The 20,658-nt window shown below is 56.2% G+C and overlaps 1 protein-coding gene and 1 non-coding gene across 3 annotated transcripts in view; both read right to left on the bottom strand.

The window, feature by feature from the left end:
• Positions 1 to 4,131: 4,131 nt before the first annotated feature.
• TRNAA-GGC (transfer RNA alanine (anticodon GGC)) lies at positions 4,132 to 4,204 on the bottom strand. Its single transcript has one exon. It is a non-coding gene; the product is annotated as a tRNA-Ala (tRNA).
• Positions 4,205 to 9,660: 5,456 nt separating this feature from the next.
• The window catches only part of SCUBE1 (signal peptide, CUB domain and EGF like domain containing 1), a 123,141-nt gene continuing 112,143 nt past the window's right edge, over positions 9,661 to 20,658 (bottom strand). For both annotated transcript variants that reach the window (XM_064491388.1, XM_064491389.1), the window contains 7 exons: positions 19,767 to 19,928; positions 18,276 to 18,443; positions 16,795 to 16,956; positions 14,929 to 15,126; positions 13,234 to 13,386; positions 12,749 to 12,828; positions 9,661 to 10,525 (listed from right to left, as the gene is read on the bottom strand). In XM_064491388.1, the coding sequence (XP_064347458.1) occupies positions 10,373 to 10,525; positions 12,749 to 12,828; positions 13,234 to 13,386; positions 14,929 to 15,126; positions 16,795 to 16,956; positions 18,276 to 18,443; positions 19,767 to 19,928 (1,076 nt within the window). In that variant the 3' untranslated portion in view covers positions 9,661 to 10,372. The remainder of the gene's footprint in view (positions 10,526 to 12,748; positions 12,829 to 13,233; positions 13,387 to 14,928; positions 15,127 to 16,794; positions 16,957 to 18,275; positions 18,444 to 19,766; positions 19,929 to 20,658) is intronic.

The following is a 20,658-nucleotide window of genomic DNA, read 5'->3' as shown; positions in this document are numbered from 1 at the left end:
AGTTTTGATTCCATGAGTTGGATGGAAGGAACGGAAGCATCCAGTGACTTTGATACAATATGGCGCCCCCCAGTGGAATAATTCCGCAGCCAGTGGAGCCAACACATTAACAGTGAAGTGAGTGCAAGAAAACTTGGAATTAGAAAAATGAGTGAAACTAATGTAGAAGAAATATTTGATCTAAGTGAAGAGTGATGATGTACAGGATGAAGTGTCAACCCACTCCTGTGGCTTCATTCATTTTGAGGCACAGTCTTCTTAAAATAAGTACCAACTTTTGAAGTCAGTGTGATACTTCTGAATGAGAGTTGCATCATCTGGTTTGGTTTCTGGTTAATGATCTCTCTTTGGCCCCACGGTGAAAAGTAAATGTTGACATTTTCTGAAAGTTTCCATTTCATAGTCAACTCTGAGGAATGGAAATATTGAAGTTAATTTTAAATTAAATGTAGACTTAAAAAATTGTATTGCTCCTGAAAAAGTTTATTGCACAATAAGAAAAAAAATACTTCTAAACAAAATATAAATAAAAAGCTGTGAATTTATACCGTAAGTACAAGAGGGGACAAAACCCTCTGAACAGCCAAAATGTTCAGAATTCTCTATACGATCTGAAGTGGGACCACTCAGCCTCTGTCTCCCTCACATGTCTTGTGCACAGCTACTCTGTAATTTCCCCAAGCCTTCGTGCATCTTGTAAGGCACAGAACAGGCACGACTCAGGTGGTACGTTAGGCAGGGGCAGCAGGACCTCACTGTGAATATCTCATATATAATATTATATATAATTAGGTAAGAATTACTATCTGCTTCACAGACCTGATCACTAATAACAGCTATATTATATTATTTATCATGCTTTATAGTCTATGCCTATATAGGTATATATCATACTCATAATAATTATTTTGTTTTGAGGAACTGTATGTTGCACTAGCTGAAAACCTGTCATCTTGGCACCTGCACCTTTCTCCCTGTCTATATCAGTCTGTGGTTTATCCACTCCATGGGACAGGAAATCCAACTCAAACTGGCTTCAGGAAAAAAGGTATTTATTGGCTTACACTGTGCTATGGACTGAACGTTTGTGTTCTCTCCAAACAACATCTTCATATTTTGAAGTCCTAATCCCCAGTGTAACTGAATTTGGAAATAGGGCCGGTGAAGAAGTGATAAAAGTTAAATGAGGTCATAAGGGTGGGGTCCTAATCCAACAGGGCCGATGGTCTTACAAGAAAAGTAGTAGATGCCAGAGCATTCTCCCTCTTTACCAAGTGAGAACAGAGCAAGAAGGTGGCTATGTGCAAAAAGAGAACTCTCACCAGCACCTGGATCTTGGACTTCCCAGCCTTCAGAATATACATTTTTGTTGTTTAAACTGCCCAGTTTGTGGTATTTTGTGGCAGCCAGAACTGTCACGTAACACAGAACAAAGGAATTCATGTGGACTTCAGGTCCAGCTTGATCAAGGGGCACAAATAACTTCATAGGGCCCGCTTTTTCTGTACTTGTCTCTCAGCTCTGCTCTTCTGTGCGTTAGCTTCACTTTCTGATATGATGAGCTGTCCCCTTGTAGTGATAAAATAGCTAGCTATAGTAACTCCAGCCTACATCCTCCCAGGGATCCAGTCTCACTGGGGAAGGGAGGCTGAGTCTTTATTGATTCTCTCCCACACTGGTCAGGTTAGGTGAATGTCCCTGACCCACCCCTCTGTTTTGCATTCTCCCCAAATGCAACTGAATCATCCAATGCCCAGGGATAAAAACCCAGCCCTTTGTGTGACCTCCAAAACCCTGTGTGATCCAGCTCTGCTGACCTCTCCAGCCTCATTTTGGCACGCTCTTCCCCTCATTTTTGAGCCCCACCTTGCTGCCTGCCTTCAGCTGTTAGAGTGCATCACCTTACCTCTGCCAGGGGGTTTCACGTGCTCTTCCTTCTGCCTGAGTGCCCTTGCCTTCCTCCCACTCATTAATTCCAGCTCATTCGTTAGGTCTCAGCTGAAATGTTACCTCCACAAGAAGCCTCTGTGGTTTAAACAACATAAAATCACATCTCTGTTTCCCTCAGCCCCCAGGGAAAAGACGAATCAGGAGATGGGGCTGAAAGTTCCAGCCCTCTAATTACACTTCTGTCTTTTCTGGTGATCAGCCCTCATCCTGAAGTTATCTAGGGGCTGCTGGCCACCAGACATCTCATTAGCATACAAAAGACGCATCACTCTGGAGACTCCAAAATTTCTAGAGCTGTGTGCCAGGAACTCAAAGACCAAACTCACATTTCTTATTGTATCACAGAGAAATAATTCACCCATGACAGTCCACCCTTTTAAAGTACACAGTTCAGTGGGGTTTAGTATATTTGTAAGGTTGCATGGTGTGCAAACGTCATTCTCTGATTCTGGAACATTTCCATCACGTCAAAAGGGAACCCTATACTCATTAACAGTCTCTCACCATCCCCCATCCCACTGCCCTCCAGCCCTGGGCAGCCAACCACTAATCTACCTTCTGTCCCTGTGGGTTTGACTATTCCAGATGTTCATAGACATGGAAACATACAATATGTGGCTTTTGTGACTGGCTTCTTTCACTTAGCATAATATTTCCAAGAGTTTCATATTTTAGTATGTGTCAGGACTTCATTTATTTATACGGCTGAGTAATAATTCATTGCATGAGTATACCACATTTTGTTTGTCCATTGGTAAGCTGGTGGGCATTTGGGATGTTTCTATTTTTTGGCTATTATGAATAATGCTGCTATGAACACGTGTATACATTTTTGTGTGAATATATATTTTCAGTTTTCTTGGATATATACGTACATGTGAACTTGCTAGGTTTCACTTTTTAAGTAATTGCCAGCCTGTTTTTGTTACATTTTATACTTTTGTTAAATTTGTTTCTGTGTTTTATTCTTTTTGCTACTGTTGTAAATTTTTAATTTCATTTTCAGATTATTCATTGTTGGTGCATAGAAGTGTAAACTGATTTTTGTATATTGATCTTATGTGTTGATACCTTGCTGATTTTATTAGTTCTAACAACTTCTTTTGTGGATTCCTTAGGGTTTTCTAGATACAAGATCAGGCCATCTGCAAACAGAGAGTTTTACTTCCTTTCCAACCTAGAAGCCTTTGATTTCTTTTTCTTGTCGAATTGTCGAGGCTAAAACCTCCATTGCAGTGGTGGGAGCAGACATCCTGGTTTTGCTCTGCACATCATGTTTTTAAGATGTATCTCTGTTGTTGCATGAGATAATAATTAATTTTCATTGCTGTATAATATTTAATCATGTGACTCTACTGCTGTCTTCCACTGATTGATATTTGGGTTATCTGCAGTTCTTTGCTCTTATAAATGAGACAGGAGGGAAGTGGGCAGGGCCCAACCATTCAAAGAATGGTAGCCATTGAGGACACCAAAAACTGACTAGAATCTACTGAGCCCAAGATGGTGAAAGAGTCGACTTCCAGTAGACCTTGAGCCTTATTACTATATGCTCGTTGTAACACATCAGCATGCCAAACACATCTACAGGCTCCAAGACAGTTCCCAGGCTGACCCAAAAGGCCAAAAGTAGGCGGGGCCCAATTCCTGGCAATCCCCGCCCCCTCCCCATCTTAGTTGGAATAACCCTCCCACTCATTTGCATATGAAATCACCTGGCTTATAAAAACCGACCACCTCCACACCTCCTGACTGCTCTCCCTTCTGAGTGAGACAGACTGCACTGTCTGCTGAGTCTGTCTCTCTCTAAATAAACTTGCTTTCACTCTACTATGGCTCGCTCTTGAATTCTTTCCTGCGAGAAGCCAAGGACCCTCACTTGGTGGGGCACGTCCCAGGGATTCACCAGAGACCTGGGACACAACCAGCCTCTTGTGCCCCATTTTCCTGCAACATGAACATGAGGATGTGAATATTCTTGTGTGCTTCCTGGTTCCATTTATAACTAGAAAGGTTGATCCGTATCCTCTCTGACGCTTACCGTATCAATTTTTACCAACTTAGTGTCACAATGGTGTGTCTTTGTTGCCTTCATTTGTATTTCTGTTTTTGTTTTTGTTTTTTTTTTGGAGGAGGGTGAGGAGGTAATTAAATTTATTTATTTATTATTATTTTTTTAAATGGAGGCACTGGGGATTGAACCCAGGACCTCGTGTGTGCCAAGCACGTGCTCTACCACTGAGCTATAGCCTCCCCTTCCTTAGACTTTTAAATCACTTTGTTAACCCAAGAAAAAATCTGGTGTTGTCACTCATTTGGGATATTAATGTTGTTTATAAAACTCTTTTTCTCCTGTGGAGTGCATGGTGCCAGAAGGTTCTCCACGTTACTGAGGAAAACAGGTTACTCGACTTCTTGTGGTTCTAGATTTCTTTGAGAATCTGATGAGAGCCACAGGCCACATTCCCAGAGAAACACATGCATGTGCTCGCGTGCCCCCCTACCCCACGCATGCAGGCAGAGCATTCACTGTAACTAGTTTCGAGGGGTCCCAGATCCCCAGAAGCTCAGTGTAGAGGAACATCCCTCGCTTCATAATGCCAGTCATGAGGAGAAATGGGATTTGAAACACAGAAGTTTCACTTCCTGGCAGCTCATTTAGGAACGTGTTCCCTAAAGCTGGGTGCCCTCCCCACTCAGACCTCAGACTCACTGCTTTGCCTTCCAAAAGCTTACTGTAGCTCCTTTCCTTTCAGTCCTCAAAACAGCCAGGGCATTTCTAAAAATATTTTCTGATTCCAGGTACTCCGCCCCCTACATAATTGATGAAAGAGAGGAAGGGGCAATATTTAAGTTCATTTCCTGTTTATTATTAAAGTGATTTTCACAAATGTTTACTTACATGCATATGTATGAACATGATGGAGAAAATAAAACTTTGAATATTTGAAGCAACTAAAAGAAAAACTTGGTTACACTGATTATTTGTCACTCTTGTAGGCAGAGTGAATGCCAAAGCGCCTGGACGGTACAGTGCCTTCATAGAAGCCCAGAAGGAAGGCCGCGAGCACTGGTCCTCTCGCCCCGCACCTCCCCAGTGGTGTTCAGATGTCCCTGTTTCCACAGCAGCTGGGCTGGGGCTGCTCAGACTGTTTAAGGTTTTGATCTCAGGGGAGTAAGAGTTTCCCTGCAGATCTACGTGGCTTCTGGAATGAAAAGAAAAATACTCGGCACCAGCCTGGTTTCTCTTTTTTCCCCTACTTCTCCGCTGAGGGCCACCGCGTCCTCTAATGTGTGTGCTGGGGCCTGTAGGAGGGGCAGGTGGGGATGGGCACTCGGCATCTTCTAGGGTTGTGCACCCTCGGCTGGAAGCATCCAGAACTACTCAGCATGAGCGCCTGGCAGGCTCAGTTTGAATAGAAGTGACCTGCCCACCCCAGGGAGAAGGCAGGTGCCTGCCTTTTTCTGAATGAGTTTTTAGCACTTGTTCCAGAGGGAGGGAGGTCACTACGTCCACACCCCCTCCACCCCCTTGCCCTCTCCTCTCTCTGTCCTTCACGTCCCCAACCCTGGGCACTCCACAACCAGGCTGACTTGCTGACTTTCCCAATCTGTAAAAGTCAGTGATCAATATTTCACAGAGAGACATGTCTGTCTTTGGGATCAGATGGGCTTGGGTTTGATTCTCAATCCCATAAATTACTAACTGTTGGCCGTTGGCGTGTCACTTGGCCTCCCAGTCTGAGGAGCAAGTTCAGCCCCACCCACATGTGCAAGTGCTCCAGGGCTGAGCCCAGAGCTTGGCGAGGAGCGGGGGAAGGGGGCGACGCTGGCTCTTCATCTTCCTATTGAGACTTGGGGGTTCAATTTCAGAGTCCATCCAGAGGCTGGGGAGGCTGCAGGCAGACACAGGGTTCCGTTCTTTGGGGGCCACCTGTGCAGGGTGCCGGGAGGGAGCGTGTGGCCACGGCCACGTGGTCCGGGCCGGGGATGCTCAGCCCTCCTGCGCCCTCTCCCAGGAGCAAGGCAGGCTGGGCAGGGCGGACTCCAGCTCGGTGCCAGGCACACAGGCAGTGCTCAGGAATTACTCCTGCTGGGGCGGCGGCAGCCGCGGGAGAGGAGGAGCTATTTGCCCTGTCTGTGGGCCGGGCAGTGTCTCTCACACGTCAAGTCCTTCCGCCTTCGGCCTGAGCGAAGTCAGCTTGGTGCTGTTGCCCTGGTCAGAAGGGCTCAGCTGTCACCACGTGTATCTCTGGTGAAGAACGGGGTCTTGACAGAAGATTAAGTTTACCAGGTTGACTAAACTTCCAAGCACGGGGTAGAGGAGGCAAAACCAGCTGTGGTCCCTGGGTGTCGAGAAAGGAACCTCCCTGCTGGAGCACCGGCTGTGCCAGGCTGGGGCAGTGGGGGGGCGAGGGGCGGACTCCGGCGTCCTGGGCGTGTTGGCCGGGCTCCCGGGGTCGGCAGTCGTAGCCTGTGTGCCTCTCCCTCTGCCAGTGGAGAAGGGCGGCCGCACCGTGAGGCTGGGCTGGCTGCAGCTTCTCCATCGGGGTGTCTCTCTTGAAGTGTAGATTGGTGGCCCCAGCTCTGTTCTGCCCGTCCTGCAGGTGCCCTCCTTCCCCACCCAGGGTCCTGGGAGGCACGGGAAGGTGGGGTGGCCTTCTCCTGAGGGGAGCACTGAGCTCTGCCACCCAGGCGTCCAGCACCTTTGTCTCTGTGACCAGAGGGCTTCCCAGGGGACCCTGCCAGCCTCTGGGCTGTGGTCTCTCTGACTTTCCAGGAGCCTAGTGCACAGGGGGTGCTCAGCAAACGTTTTCTTAATGACTCAGCTTAGTTCAGTGTCTTATTTTTCAGCCGGGGGGGTGGAGGTGCTGGAAGAATTATTCAACCCCCACAGTGCCACTTCGGCACCTGCTACAGTTCCAGCAGTCCGGGCCTCTTGTGGAAAATGGGTGACCGTGGCTGTTTCTGGGAGAACAAGGGTTCAGGTAGGTAACGCGGGTTTGTAAGAGGTGTGGGAAAGAGGGTCTCGCTTCAGGCTTTCAAAGTCGGCCTCTGAGGGGAATCACGATCTGGAAGCTTTCTGGCCCAGGTTTCAGTCCTACTTTACCTGCGTGTCCCCAACCTATGGGTGGCCAGAGGGAAAGCTACCACCTTGGGCCCCACGGCCTCCTTGAGCCTGTCACCAGAGGTGAGGAGGAGCTGGGAGAGACCGAGGAAGGAGGCCATCACCATTGGCAGGTGCGACCTGCTGTCTGAGAGGGCCTGGGGGAGGACGGAGGCCAGTGCCGTGGGGCTGCTGCCAGGTTCTGGGGCGGGTAGGAGAGCAACTGGGAAAAACAAGCTCAGTTCAGGGAAGCAGACGAGGCGACCATGACACTTGCTCACAGAGGGCTCGGCCACTAAATCTGAGCAGTCTCCTTCCCGTTCCTCGGCGCGTTTCTGGGGAAGCAGGGAGTGCCAGGAGGTGCCAGGCCCGCAGGGTAGAGGGCTTCCTCCAGGCTCGCGTCCCCTGGCGACGCAACGCTGGGTCCCTCGGTCTCCACTGCCGCCCTCACAGGGCTTCCCCGGTCGGCCCCACGGGAGGCTCCACTGGGGCAGGACTGAGCTCATCAGGATCGCCGGGCCTTGGCACCTGCTTCAGTCCTGGTCAGCCGGGCAAGCTTTGGCTTCCAGAAGTTTGTTCCTTAGCTCCTTCCCTTGGAGTCTATCGACTGGCCAGCCACTGAGGGTCCGTGCCAGTGCAGGGCAGGCCTGGCTGGGATGGGTCTGTGGCTGGTTGAGGCCAATGTCCCGACCAGGGGTGGGATATGCTTCTCTGGCTCAGCCCTGGGCAGCACGGGACTTACGGATCCCTGTCCTGGGCCAGCCCTTGTCCGCTTTCCTTTCTCTCCACCGCCACCTGGAGCCAGGTGGAACGGCCACCTTGCGTCAGCCGATCCACCACCTGCACCCACAACATGGAGACATGAAGAAACACGCTTTGTTGTCCGGGGATATCTTCTCCTGGGACCACCAGGCCCCGCAAAGTGGAGACAGCTCTGCATTTAACACGAGGGACCCCAGGTTCCCCAGCGTGGGGCTGAGGGCTGATGTGGGGACTCAGGACAGACTGCACCCCTGAACTGTGAGTCCCCCGACAGTGCAGGTGGTGGTTTCACTGAGGCGGGAAGGCTGGATGGTGACTGGGCAGCTGGCAAACCTGGATTGCTGGCTACCTGGTACCGGGGAAAGGTGAGGAGCCCCACATCTGAGCTGCCCTGTTCTGCTCTGTCCGGGGGACCCTGGACAGGGTCTGACCACTGTGGTGTCAGGAGACATGGAATGGGGTGGACGCCCACTGAAAAGGGGGCATAGATGAGTGGGCATGTGCGCGGCAACTGCCAGAAACCCCCAGAGGAGCAGCAGAAAGGGCTCAAGAGAGGGTAGAGCTCTTTCTGGTCCTCTCTGGGTCAAAAAGATCCTTCTGAGAGGATTAAAAGAACCAGCAAGCCCTCCCAGTGCCCCGCCGGGGTAGCTGTTGCCGGGTCTCATCCTGCAGACACTCATCTCATTTCTGGGGAGGACCAACGCCTTGACACAGGAAGACAGGCCTCTGTTTGGAAACTAAGGCCGGCCTTCAAGGACGGTGACCAGGGGAGGGGCAGTGCAGCCCGGACGGGCTCACCCACTGACATTGACCTACAAACACAGGCAGCCCGCAGCCTGATTGGATGCTGGCAGAGAGGGCGCTGACGGCAGCATGGCTGCCCCGCCCCTGCTGACACACGTGACAGCAGTGAGCGACTCCTGAGTTCCAGGCCCTGTTCTGGATGGTAAAATCCAGCCTGACCTACCTGTCACCCCACCTGGAACTCCCAGGGACCTCACTCGCACCCTCAGTCTTCACACACTCACGCCACAGCCCTTCTCAAACTGCTGGGTACGTGGGTGTGGGGTGAGGAGGAAACGACCCAGAGGCAACTGGAACGGGTGACAGGAGTTCACTTTAAGCTTCGCCCACGTTCCTTGTACTTCGGAACGTCTGCTAGCCCTGAAGCATGGAGCACATCATGTGCACGGCCTGCAGGTGGTGGCCAGCAGCGTGGCGGCAGGTGGCCTGTCCGCGGTCCTCACCAGCTCCATCCCAGGCGCTGGCTCCTGGCTGAGCAGGACACCGTGCGACCTGATCACACGCCAAACTTGGACTTTCCTTTTTTAAAGAGAGACTCTGAGGGAAGCCGGGGGTGTAGCCCAAAGACTGCACTGGGAGCCAGGTCTCTGCCTGGGGGCAGCCCCCCCCACCACTTCCTGGTGTCCTGGTGCTCACAGGGGAAAGGCCTTGCCTCCCAGTGGCACAGCATGACCTCCAAGGTCATGGCCTCAGGTCAGACACAGACCCCTTCCAGAGTTTACTGCTGGGCCCTGCACCCCCAGGAAGGGGCCTGAGGGGACACTGCTTTCCACTGCGTGTCTTCTGAGGGCAACACTCCAACAAAGCGCTAGAGCCCAGTTCCCCCAAAATTTGTGTTCCAAAGAGTGTCCAGGGCCAGCCTGCCTTTCCCCAGTCCTGCAGGCTCCCGGCCTCCTGTCACCAAAGGTGGCACGTGCCTGCAGAGCAGTTTAATCAGTCAGGCTGGTACAGCCAGGCTCATGGTGGTCATGGGTGAAGAGGGGGCTGCGATGAATACTTACAGTTACTAAAGAGAATTTTCCTAAATTACCCACAAATAGGAGTATATATAATATTTATATTTATATTTATATGTACACAGTACTTAATAGATGCTCTGTTGTGGGGAAGCACAAACCTACAGTCTCCTAGCACATCTTCTCTGTCCCATCACAGGGTCCTGAGAGCCCAGCCACACTGGCCCGTGTCCTGGGCCCATGGCCAGAGAAGCCAGCAGGTGTGGACGCCCTGCAGGCACTGACACCGTTTATCAAAGCCCCTGGTTGAGCCTTCACACACCCCTTCTTCCACGGCCTGGCCTCCCTGAGACACCACAGCCACGCTCCTCTCTCTCCTGAAGCGCCAGGCGGAGGGCTCGGGCCACCTCCAAAGGTGAGCTTTGCCCTGGCCCCGTCCACGTCGGGGCAGAGCATCCTGGCCCAGGGGGCCCGCTGGTGCCGGTTCAGGAGAGGGCACTCTTGGTGTCCTGGACCAAACAGGTGGAGGGAGGTGGGGAGGAAGAAAGGCTGCCTTAAGCAATGTTTTCCCACTGGAGCCGGATCGGAGGAGTGCAGCCGGGTGGGGTCTCTGCCCAGACGTGGTCTCGCCCTCCACGGGCTGGTCAGGGATTCCTGAAGGGCACCACCACGGTGATTTCCCGGGGCAACGTGGAGGCCCATGGAGCCGCCTTCAGCTTCTGCTGTGGAGGGAAGGAACTCTCCCCTCCCCCGGGATAGCCGGCCATCCCCAAGCAGGGCAGCTACACCAGCGTTATTTGTAGGGCCGCAGGAACCGGGACACCTTGGAGCGCAGCAGTTTGATGAAGGACCGTGGGAACATCTCCTTGGACTCCTGGGCTGTGTACTTGAAGTAGTTCTGGGGATGTGCCAGCACGTCGAAGAGGGCCTTGATCAGCTTCTTGTCCTGCAAGACACGGGAGGCCGGGTGTGAGGGGCCCCGGGCTAGGCTGGTGGGCCCTGGCCTCTTAAATGGCTGGGAGCTCTGAAGGGGCCTGGGGGTGTCTGCAAGGATGGGGGAAGGGGGAAGAGGCTGGGTTGGCTGGTGGGTTTCAGGATCCCACAGACTCTTCGCCATAAACAGGTTTTTCTGGTTGTAATAGCCGAATTGTTTTTTTTTTTTTTTATAGTCTATTGGTTTTAACTCTTGAATTTCCAATCACATTTTATTTTACAAAGATTTGCTGCAAAACCAAAACAAGACCACCCACCGTGTTGAAAACTGGAGAACATGGAGCTGAGAGCAAGACTTTGTAGGCCAAAGGGTAGCTCCCCCGTCTATTCCCTACTCCGTAACCTTGGGCAAAATGGCTCTGCTGCTCTGAATTTCAATTATTCGTCTGTAGGATGGGGTAATGATCTCTCCTCTTAGGACTGTGAGGAATAGGAAGTGCAGTAACGAGAGCCAAGCGCCTGGCCCACGTGGTGCTCAGCACAGGCGAGCAGCGAGCTCGGGTCCGGGTGGCACACGCCGCCCAGCTGTCCTCACCCAGCGGCCCACGCTCAGCGCGGTCACTTACCAGCTGGGCTCCCTCTCCGAGCCCAGGGTCTTCAGTCCCAAAAGTGGAGCGGTGCCACCCTGGAGGGGAACCTCCGGGGCAGGCGTGGGGCTGGCTGTGGTCCCGCCGAGGGCCCCAGGCCTGGCAGGGATGTGCTCAGTGAACGGCGGCCACCGCACCACGTGCTTCCTGCCCCAAGTGCTCCTCGTCTTGCGGAGACTTGGGCCGCTGGCGTCTTTGGTCTGACTTGGGCTGGCGCGCACGCTCTCTCCCCCTCACGCGTGCACACACGCACCCCCGCCCTTGGGAAACACTGGTGTTCTTCACACCTGCTGGGCGCATTGCCAGGCGCCGGGGACAGCCCGCTGAGCGGGAACCCCTGCGGCTCCTTCCCCACGAGGGGGCGGGGACCACAGGCTCACAGGACAGACCTACACCGCACGGCTGACTGCCAAGGAGGGCCTCGTGGGACCTCCGAGTGTGACCTGGCTCGGGAGGTTGGGCAGGCTGCCCAGAGGGCGGGACGCCTGCGCCGAGAGCAGCAGGACGGGTGGACGTTCACTGAGGAACGAACAGGGAAGAATGTTCTGGAGGCCTTGGCGAGTGGGTGTAGGAGTGGAGGCCTGACTGCCGCTGCAGAGGCCAGAATGGGCCTCTCTGCCTGAGGCTTTGTCCTAAGAGACCAGAACACTTCTAGTTTGGAAAAGCTACTCCCGGCCGCAGGGTGCAGCTGAGGGCAGAGGACGGGCCAGGGGGAGAGAGTCAGGTATGGTCTACAGGACAGAGTCGGAGTGGCCACGGTGACCCTCCAGTTCCCACTAAACAGACAGGAGCCTAAGGAGGGAGATGAGAGGCTTGGAGCTCTGAGACCCCCAGGTCTGGTCTAGGTGCAGCAGCGCAGGGACAAACCTCTTGGCTTACAAACTGCCTACTGTGTGCAGGAGTGCACCAGGCCTGGGGCTGGAAGACTCTGTGAGCCACGCCTGTTTCCCAGATGTGGAGGCGGGGCTCAGAGAGTTGCCAGTGGCCACCCAGCTGAGAAGTGACAGCTGGCGTGGAGTCGGCCTGGAGGACTGGCCCAGCCCAGCTCTTACCCTCTGGGCCACCCTCGGCTCCCAAGCTGAGGGTGCTCTCTGCCCAGGGGCTGAGCTGGGGCCAGAAGCCAAGAGCCCAAGCAGATCCCTGGGTCTGGCTTCTCATGGTGACAACCCAGGCCCTGACCTGGCCAGTGCCCGCCAGGTTGACGGCCACAGCCCTCGATGTCTCAGTGGCTCTGTTTCTCAGGACATGAGTAGGATGAAGAAGGAGTCAGTCCCAAAGGTGGCGGTGGAGTCTCCTGATTTTGAGATACCGCCATGTCAGACTGTCCTCACTTCACAGTTGAGAACACTGAGGCTGAGAGCTTGTAAGGAACCTGCCCAAGAACCGGTCACCAGGTGCTGGGCCCGACCTGGTCTATCTGGTCCAGCCCTTGCCCCTGGGCCCCTGCCCCCATCACCTTCTTTTCTTCTGGTACCACTCCCCTCCCCTCACTCCCGTGCGGGTCTGGGGTCAGGGTAGGGGCTGAGGTGGCCCAGGGGGGCCTCTGTCCCAGGATTACGTGGACCCTTCCCATAGAGAAGCTCACTCACTTTCAGAATTTCCTGGTGATTCTCTGAGGCGTAGAGCCGTCCATCGCGAACGATATCTTCTATTAATTGCTGGTAGTCCTCTGTGAAACCCACCAGCAGGGAAGGGAGGAAGGGGAGGGCAGAGGATGAGGCGAAGACCCTGCCTGCCTCCGGCTGACCGAAGCCTCTGCCCTCCCCTAAGGGCTTCAGGCTGAGCCCGAGGCCACTCTGCCTCTGTGTCTTTGTCTCCTCCACCCAAATTGGTCTCCTCTAGGTTTGCTTAGCTAGAAAACTCCTATCCAACCCTCAAAACCCTGCTTGGGCAGCATCCCACATTGAGATTGGTAAACACCACTAATTGCTCCTCATCTGCACTATCCTGTACCCCTTAAGGGCCTGCCTGTGCCCCACCTTCCCCCAAGGCTGGAGCTCCCTGAGGCCAGGGATGTGTGATTCGTCTCTATGTCCCCAGGACCAGCCTGGGCACACAGTGTGACTGCACTTACCGTCATAGGTGACATAGGGTACTTGGAACCCTTTGCCGCTGTTGCCTTCGTTGGATTTGAACTGGATCCAGAGCTTCCGGGAGCGGGAAGTGAAGGCAATGGGCCTCTCGTAAGTCTGGCAGGTCTCATAGGTGGTGATGGATGTGGGTGAGGCTGTGGGCAGAGGCACGTCACTGCTGAGCTGCCCCAGATCCACAGCTCCTCACCCGGTCCTATCCCCCTGCCTCAGGCCTCTTCCCTCCCCACCCACTCAGCCATCTAGCACCCAGTGTCCAGTCCCCCAAACTCTCCAGCTTTCCTGTCCCTATACATGTTCCCTTTGCCTCAAACGCCCTTCCCCACCCTCAACCCCAGTTCCTACTTGTCCCTCTAAGACCATTACCATGCCATGCCCCCTCCTCCAGGAAGCCTCCCTGACTGCTCTGCCCCCCCCATTTCCTCTCTGCTCTGGTGAGCACTTTATTACAGTGCCTCTCTATAGCGCTGGTGCTGCCACCCTGCCAACTGCTCCTCAAGCACAGGGCTCACGCCTGCCCCCGCACAGAGCGGGGCCTGCGGTGGAGGGTCCGTACCATCTCCCGTGAGAAGGTGAACCTCTATGTGAGGGAATGAACAAGGGTGAGCCTGCTGACCCCTGGGGTGCTGGCCGAAAGGTGCCTCGCCTCCTCGCTGCTCCCTGGGGGGAGAGTCTCTCAAGGTGGGAGAGGCTGGCCGCCCTGGAGCTCAGCCTTGCGGGCAGGCAGACATTGGAGAGGAAGATGCTGGGGACTAGGGAGGCTGGTGGTGGGAATGGGTGGGCGGGGGATGGTCATGGGCTGGGCTCTGACTGGCTGCAGGGCACTGGGCAGGTGCCTGGCCCGCCCTGGTCTCAGGCCTCCCACTCACACACTGGGGCTTCCCCACTCATCAGCTACACCGAGGGGTCACACGCACACGTGGTAAGAACGCAGCACAGAGTGGACAGGCCCTCCCCACTCATTCTCCTGCTCCCCCAGCCATTCTCTGTGCAGCAGAGATATTCCAGGCCCCGGTGGGCAGGCATGTTTTTCTGTCTGCTTGTATCCCCTCCTTCCCTAGCGTTCTGACTTGCAGCTCAGCCCTGTGGGCACCGCAACCCCACTACAGCAGTGAAGCCCCAGTCAAGGCACGTGCCGTAAGGGATTCTACCCAGTCCCTGCAGGCACTCAGGGGCTCCCTGCCTTTCTCCCTGCCATGGCCACCTGAGCATGACCTTGTGATCACCCACTGAGGGGCTGGGCTGCTGCTCCCAACCTGAAGTCTCACCCCGAACCAGGGATGGGGGTGATGAGCCGGAAGGCTGCGGCTCTCGGAGGGAAGGGAACAGATCCTGGGGTGTCTTGTGCGTGTGCAGGCTGGCCCTTCACCCTCCCATCCCTGCCCCAAGCACAGAGGGAGGAGGAGGCCCTGCAGAATAGGAGGGGCTCCTGGTGGCTCACTCTGGGTGGTGTGGCAGGATGTGGGGAAACAACTGGGATGAGAGGCTGGTCTGTGGTCAGTGTCGAGACCGGGTCTGACCAGGCCCTGGTTCCCACACTGAGGACAAACTGTGAGCTCCTGGACCATTCCATTCAGTCTGCACAGCCCAGCTCTGGGAGTCAGAGGCGAGCGCCCGCGGAGCAGGGTCGAGGGCTGCGGCTGTCTGTGGCCCTGCTGCTGCCCTTGCCCGGCACGTACCGCTCTTCCTCATGACCAGGACGTCACCGCACTCATCCTCGATGGGCAGGAAGATCTCGGGGACCACGATGAGAATCCTGCGCTTGGGGGGCGGCGAGATGTGCCACACACACTCGGCGTTGGCCGGGTAGTCGCCAGGGTAGTTGGGGGACTCAATGTAGCCTGTGTAGTCGCCAAGCTCGCCACCACAGTGCTGGTCTGTGGGCACCGTGGCCGGGGCCCTGGTCAGGCTCGCTGGACGGGAGCCCTGGCTGGCTGGGCTTTCAACAGCCTTGGAGGCCCAGGGCAGGGCTGGCGGGTGCTCGGCCCCCTCCTTGGCCTGTCTCCACCCGGCCCTCCCCAACGGCCAGCCAGGCCTTGGGCTCGTCCTCCCTGGGGGGCCCAGCTGAGGGGCAGGTCCCTGTTCCCATGTTGGTTCTCTGAGACCCAGCCCGAGCGTCTCCTTCCTGGGCACCCTTGGCTGCCTCACCTGCATCTCTGTGGCTGAGCCCTGTCCTGGCCTCCTGCTGGGAGCCTCTCACCACTCCCCGCCAGCCCCTGCTCTCCTCCTTTGTCTCAGCCAAGGCCAGTGTGCCAACTTCCCTTTTCTCTCCACTCACTCATCTGCCCATTCCTTTGCTCAACATCTGCTGAGGGACCCCAGGTGCCAGGTGTGGCAGCCCCCCACAGAGCAGGCAGGCTCAGGGACCAGCAGGCAACACAGCCAAGGACGGAAGACATGCTTCCCTTCCTCTGCCTTTTTAGCTAAGCTGTGCACCCTGAAACAGGCCGAACGTGACTCTTTCGTTAGCTAGATGGTTCCCAGCCTTAACCTCATAAAGGAAGTCACACAAAGAAAATTGGATGTAAATGTTAAATATGCATAATTTTCTCACACGTTTTCATTTAAAAATCCTCCCCTCACATCAGCATTTCTGGGAAACATCTCATTTTCACCTTATCGTTCCAGAAGCTTCCCTCCCACTTGGTCTCCCCACTTTTCCTCATTAGGACGTTTAAGCGTTGATAACCCTGCTTCTGCTGAGCCCCACCGGGAGGCCACGAGCCCGGGGGGACAGCCCGGATGGCGTCCCCTGTAGGATGAAACCCCCTTCGTGAGCCCTCAGTCTGTTCCAACGTGACCGCAGGCCGGGAAAGGGACAACTGGCTGGAATGGATCAGGGAAAAAGTAAAATACCAGAAACTATGTCCCAGAGGACTCTGGAAAGTGAATGAGAAAGCCCTAAAAGAGGGATGGGATCCTCTGTGTGAGGCCCAAGTGACTTGCTCGTGAGGGGCCAGGACACTAACTCCCAGGTTGCCTTAAGCTGCCCGCGTTTCTTCTGGTTAAAGGGAGCTTCTTATAGACATAAGGCAGCGTCTGGTGTTCCTCTTGCACCTGCACACCTGGAGCACACTTAGCATCCTGCTTCCTGTTGCTGCATCCTCTGCTTGCGCCCACAGGGCAGTCTAGACAGTACGTGCCTTTAGAGCTGCTGGGTCTGGCCCTGGGCAGCTGCCCCACAAGTCCCCCTGGTATGGGTCCTGGCTTTTCCCTCCACAGACTTAGAGCCTCGAGCAGGGCCTGGCCTGGCACTGAGGCACGGGTCGCCCCAGTGAGCGACAGGAACCAATGAACGACCATGCAATCAGGTCGCTCCATGGAGCACAGAGCACGCGCACCCCACACCATGGGGCTCCCGACGACAAAGGGTTCCCTCGGGCGTCCGTCCCACTGAGCGGGTGTGCGGATGCGACAGAGCAGGGAGGGGTCACCCGTCACCCCACGGACACGGTGCAAGGTCAGGGCTCACCCTGCCCCCCGCGACCTGCCCCTGGCCCCCCCGGCGTTCCCAGCGCCCTGGCCGTAGGAAGAGCAACACCTACTTTTGCAGTGTGTGACGCTGGTGGAGCCATCGAAGTCGGTGCTGGCGCTGCCTGGACAGGTGATGCAGTGGTTCTGGCCAAACTCGGGCTGGTAGGTGCCGACAGGGCACCGGATGCACCGGTGGGTGGTGGTGGTGTAGTAGTGGCCGGGGGAGCAGTGCACTGCGGGGGAGGCGGCGGTGGGAAAGGGCCGGGGGGCCTGCATTCTCTCCGGGGCTCCCTGCCCTCGAGGTCTGACTCAGAAAAGGGTTCAAGGCCCTTCCCCACCATCCAGTGACCTCTCACTGTGTGCACCCAGTCTGAACAGGCCGACCCCTCCGCTCCCTGACACTGTCCACAACTGTGCAGAGTGCGCTGTGGACCCCCGGGGTCTGAGCAGTGGGCCAAGCAGACCCAGCCCTGCCAGGGGGTTGACATCCTACTCGGCTGTGCGGGACGCCGCGTCTGTTCCTCCGTCGGTGGTAATAAGCGGGGAGAGATGTAAGGCCGGGAGTGGAGGGAGGCCGGGGAAGGCAGCGCGGAGGGGGCTGCGTGGAGACCTGAGGGGCGTGGAGCCGGCCCTGCCGGTGTGGTCCGAGCGGAGGTCAGGGGCTGTGGTGAGGACCCTGCTTTCCTAGTCCACCTGGAGCTGCCCTGGGTTCCTGGCTGCTGCGATGGGAGTGGGCTCCGGGGGCGGGGGCAGAGGCGGAGGCCCAGGCAGGACACGTCAGGGCTAGGAGAGGTGGCGGTGGCCTGGGTCAGGGAGGCAGCAGTGGGGTGGGGAGAAGTCACTGCAGCCTGGGTCTGTTTAGAGGCTAGAGCTGCAGGGGCCACGGACAGACTGGGTGTAAGGGGAGAGGGAAGAGGACTCGGGGCGATTCCAAGGTTCCCTTGAGTGCCTGGCAGGAGGGAGCCACCGTGCCCTGGGGAGTCCAGATGCTCTTGCTGGGAGGTTGGCAGTAAAGGGAAGAAAACCTGGCAGGAGCTGGGGGGCAGGTGGGGTGGGAGAGCTCCTCCTCAGAACGAGAGGGTTCAGGGAGTCTGTACGTTGGGCCATCAGCAGGTGGGGAGGCTGTCCCAAAGGCCCAGGGCTGAGAGGGAGCATGTGCAGGGGAAGCAGGGCCCTCAGTGGAGGGCAGGGCCCGGGGTGACGTGGAGGTGAGACTCCTCTGACCTCACCCCGCCGCCCCTCTGCCTCCCTCACTGCCTTACCTTCCTCCTCCCGTCCTTCCTCACGGTGAGCGCAAAGCCTCCCCAGAGCCTGGAGGAGCTGGCGGCTCCTCCTTCTTGCTCTGGGGGCTCAAAGCTCCAGACTGGAGCTACTGGCCTGCTTGGCCCTCTCATCGAGACCCTTGGGCAGGCTGGTGTCGGACCCCCTGCAGTCCCCTAGCGTGTAGCACAGGCCCCAGTGTCCACTGCGCCAGGAGGTTTGCCACGGCAGGAACTGAGAGGCCTTGAGGGAAACTGTCCCTGAGCAGAGGGGTGGGTGGGGGCGTCCTCACCTTTGGCCTCACAGTCTTGGAAGGAGGCTGTGCCCTCGTGCTTGGTGAGCAGCCCCCCTCCGCAGGGGAAGCAGCCCGTGCGCCCGGGCTCAGGCTGGTACGTGCCCACAGGGCAGGCCTGGCAGGGCCTGAAGCCGTCGGTGGAGAAGGAGCCTGGAGAGCATTGGCCTGGAAGTCAAAGGTCAAGGCTCAGGCTGGGGGGTGGGGGCGCCTCAGGCCAGGCCCTGTGCTGAGCCCTCAGCTGCCCCTGGGAAAGGCACCAAGGCTGGGGGGCGAGGGGGAGGACCTGGGGGAGGAGGACTGGCCTCCCAGGGGCTCACGCACTGTGTGGCCTCGGCCAGGCCTGGCTTGCTTCTTCCACTGGCTAGAAGGGCTGTGGGTTGAAGAGAAGTGGCCCTGCTCCTGAGCTGGAAGTGTGGACCCTACATATGGAGGTGGGAGGTCGTGGGAGGCAATTTATTTGGGGGGGCTCTCCCAGAGTCTTCACATGAGGATCTGGGGCTGTCAAGTTCCAGGCTGATGCTGCCTTATCTGTCTGCCTGGCTGAGCAGAGGGAGGAGGGTCTTTGAGGTCCCTAGGGCACAGCTGGGAGAAAGGGAGGGGACAACACATTCTAGCAAAAGGTCAGGATCTAGCGGGTGTGCAGGCACTGATGAGGAGTGGGTTTAGTGCCCTCTCAGCCCAGACCCTGGAATTCTCTGCTCCCACAGTGGCCACTCTGTGCTGCCAGTCACCATCCCCCCAGGGCAGAGACCACATGCCTGGAGGGGGCAGGGGCTAGAGGGCAGCTGGCCAGCCTACAGAGACTCAGGGCTGGGCTCTGATACTTTCTGTTGGAAGAAGGCTGGAGATCTCCAGCACCCTAAGGGTCCCACTCACCAGCACACATTCCCCCGCCTATTCTCCTGGCTGATCCCCACAATGGCCTGGGAAGGGAGGCTGATGGGGGGAAGGCTATGAGCCCATTTCATAGATGAGGTTAAGTGAGCGTTGTAAATGGAAGAACTCTTTGCAAACCAAACTGTGCTTGGTAAGTTGAAAAAGGCTTTCCAAACCACCTATAGGGCAAACTGTAGAGTTCTTTGTGTGGAGCACAGTTCTTGCCCAAGTGTCTGGCCCCACTCCATGAAGCATTCCGACAACGCTGGGCTCACGTTCCACGAGGTGGAACGTGTTTGGACACATAAAGAACTATGCACCTCCGTTACAAGCTGACCCGTAAATGATCAGGTGTCAAGTCCCTTCCAACCTGCATGATGCAGTTTTAAGGTGCACCCAGTGCAGCCGAGAGCCTGCTCCCCGCCGTGCCCTGTGGCACGTGCACCTGTGGGTCTGCACCTGTAAATGAAGCTGCATGGAAGTCAGGACAGGCTCTGGAAATGGCAAAGACTTTACAGAAGATCACGAGGCACCCGGGCCTTTGCTTTGGGAACCTCAGGGAGGCTGGAGATGCCCTGTCCCTGCCCTTTCCCAGGGTGGGCCCGTACTCGCCTCCACACTCGGATACGTTGCGGGCACCCGCCAGGCCTAGCCCGTCATTGCTGGGGCACGGCGTGCAGCTGAGCTGGCCATCCCCATCCTGGTAGGTCCCCGGTGTGCAGGGCACACACTGGCCGGGCTCTCCGCTGAAGAAGGTGCCAGGACTGCAGGCCACTGCAGGGGCAAAGTGGAGAGACTGCTGGTGGCAGAGGTGGGGAGCGGTGGCCAGGGGGTCTGGCCATCTGGCTCCTAGTGCCTCAACCCCAGGCTCTGTTCTTCCAGATGGGACACAGCTCTCGTTCCTGTGGCTCAGAGGAGCCGGGGGGTAGGAGCCAGGCGGTGGTCATCAGTGAGGAACCTGGAGGCCTGTCCTGGTCTCGCCCTCTCCTGGCTGCCCCTGTGCACGGTCCTCTGCAGACCCCTCTGTCTCAGCCCTCTCATAAATGCCTGTGGTCCCAGGGCTCCTTTGCTCTTTCTGCTCCACACACTGTCTTCCAGCCCTGACCCCTCGGCCTAGGTACCAACTGCCTCCTGGATGCCCCACAGTCACTTCATCCACCAAGCTCCCCTGCCCACCCTTTTCTTTCCCCATGTGGCAGACCTGGCATCTGAGGACATGGGGCAGTGCAGAGGGCCTGGGGGAGTGACACAGGGACAGGCAGGAAGGCCTGGGGTGGAGGACATTGCAGAGACGGTGGGCTGAAGAGAGAGCCATTGACCAAATTAGCAAAGTGATAAGCAAATAAGGAAACTGGTTGAGAAAATAAGGTAAGGAGAAAGGGAGCCAAATGTGTCACTGGAGAAAATATTTAGAAACATGGAAAAAGAACATGGGGGAAAAAGGTTAGAAAGAATCCCAAGGTATTGAATTGGAGCTATTGGTGTGAACTCATGGTTTTATATC

This window comes from Camelus dromedarius, chromosome 11 (assembly GCF_036321535.1).
Source record: "Camelus dromedarius isolate mCamDro1 chromosome 11, mCamDro1.pat, whole genome shotgun sequence".
NCBI classification, from domain to species: Eukaryota; Metazoa; Chordata; class Mammalia; order Artiodactyla; family Camelidae; genus Camelus; species Camelus dromedarius.
The sequence above is the reverse complement of the archived record's forward strand: the minus strand, read 5'-3'. Positions and strand labels throughout refer to the sequence as shown.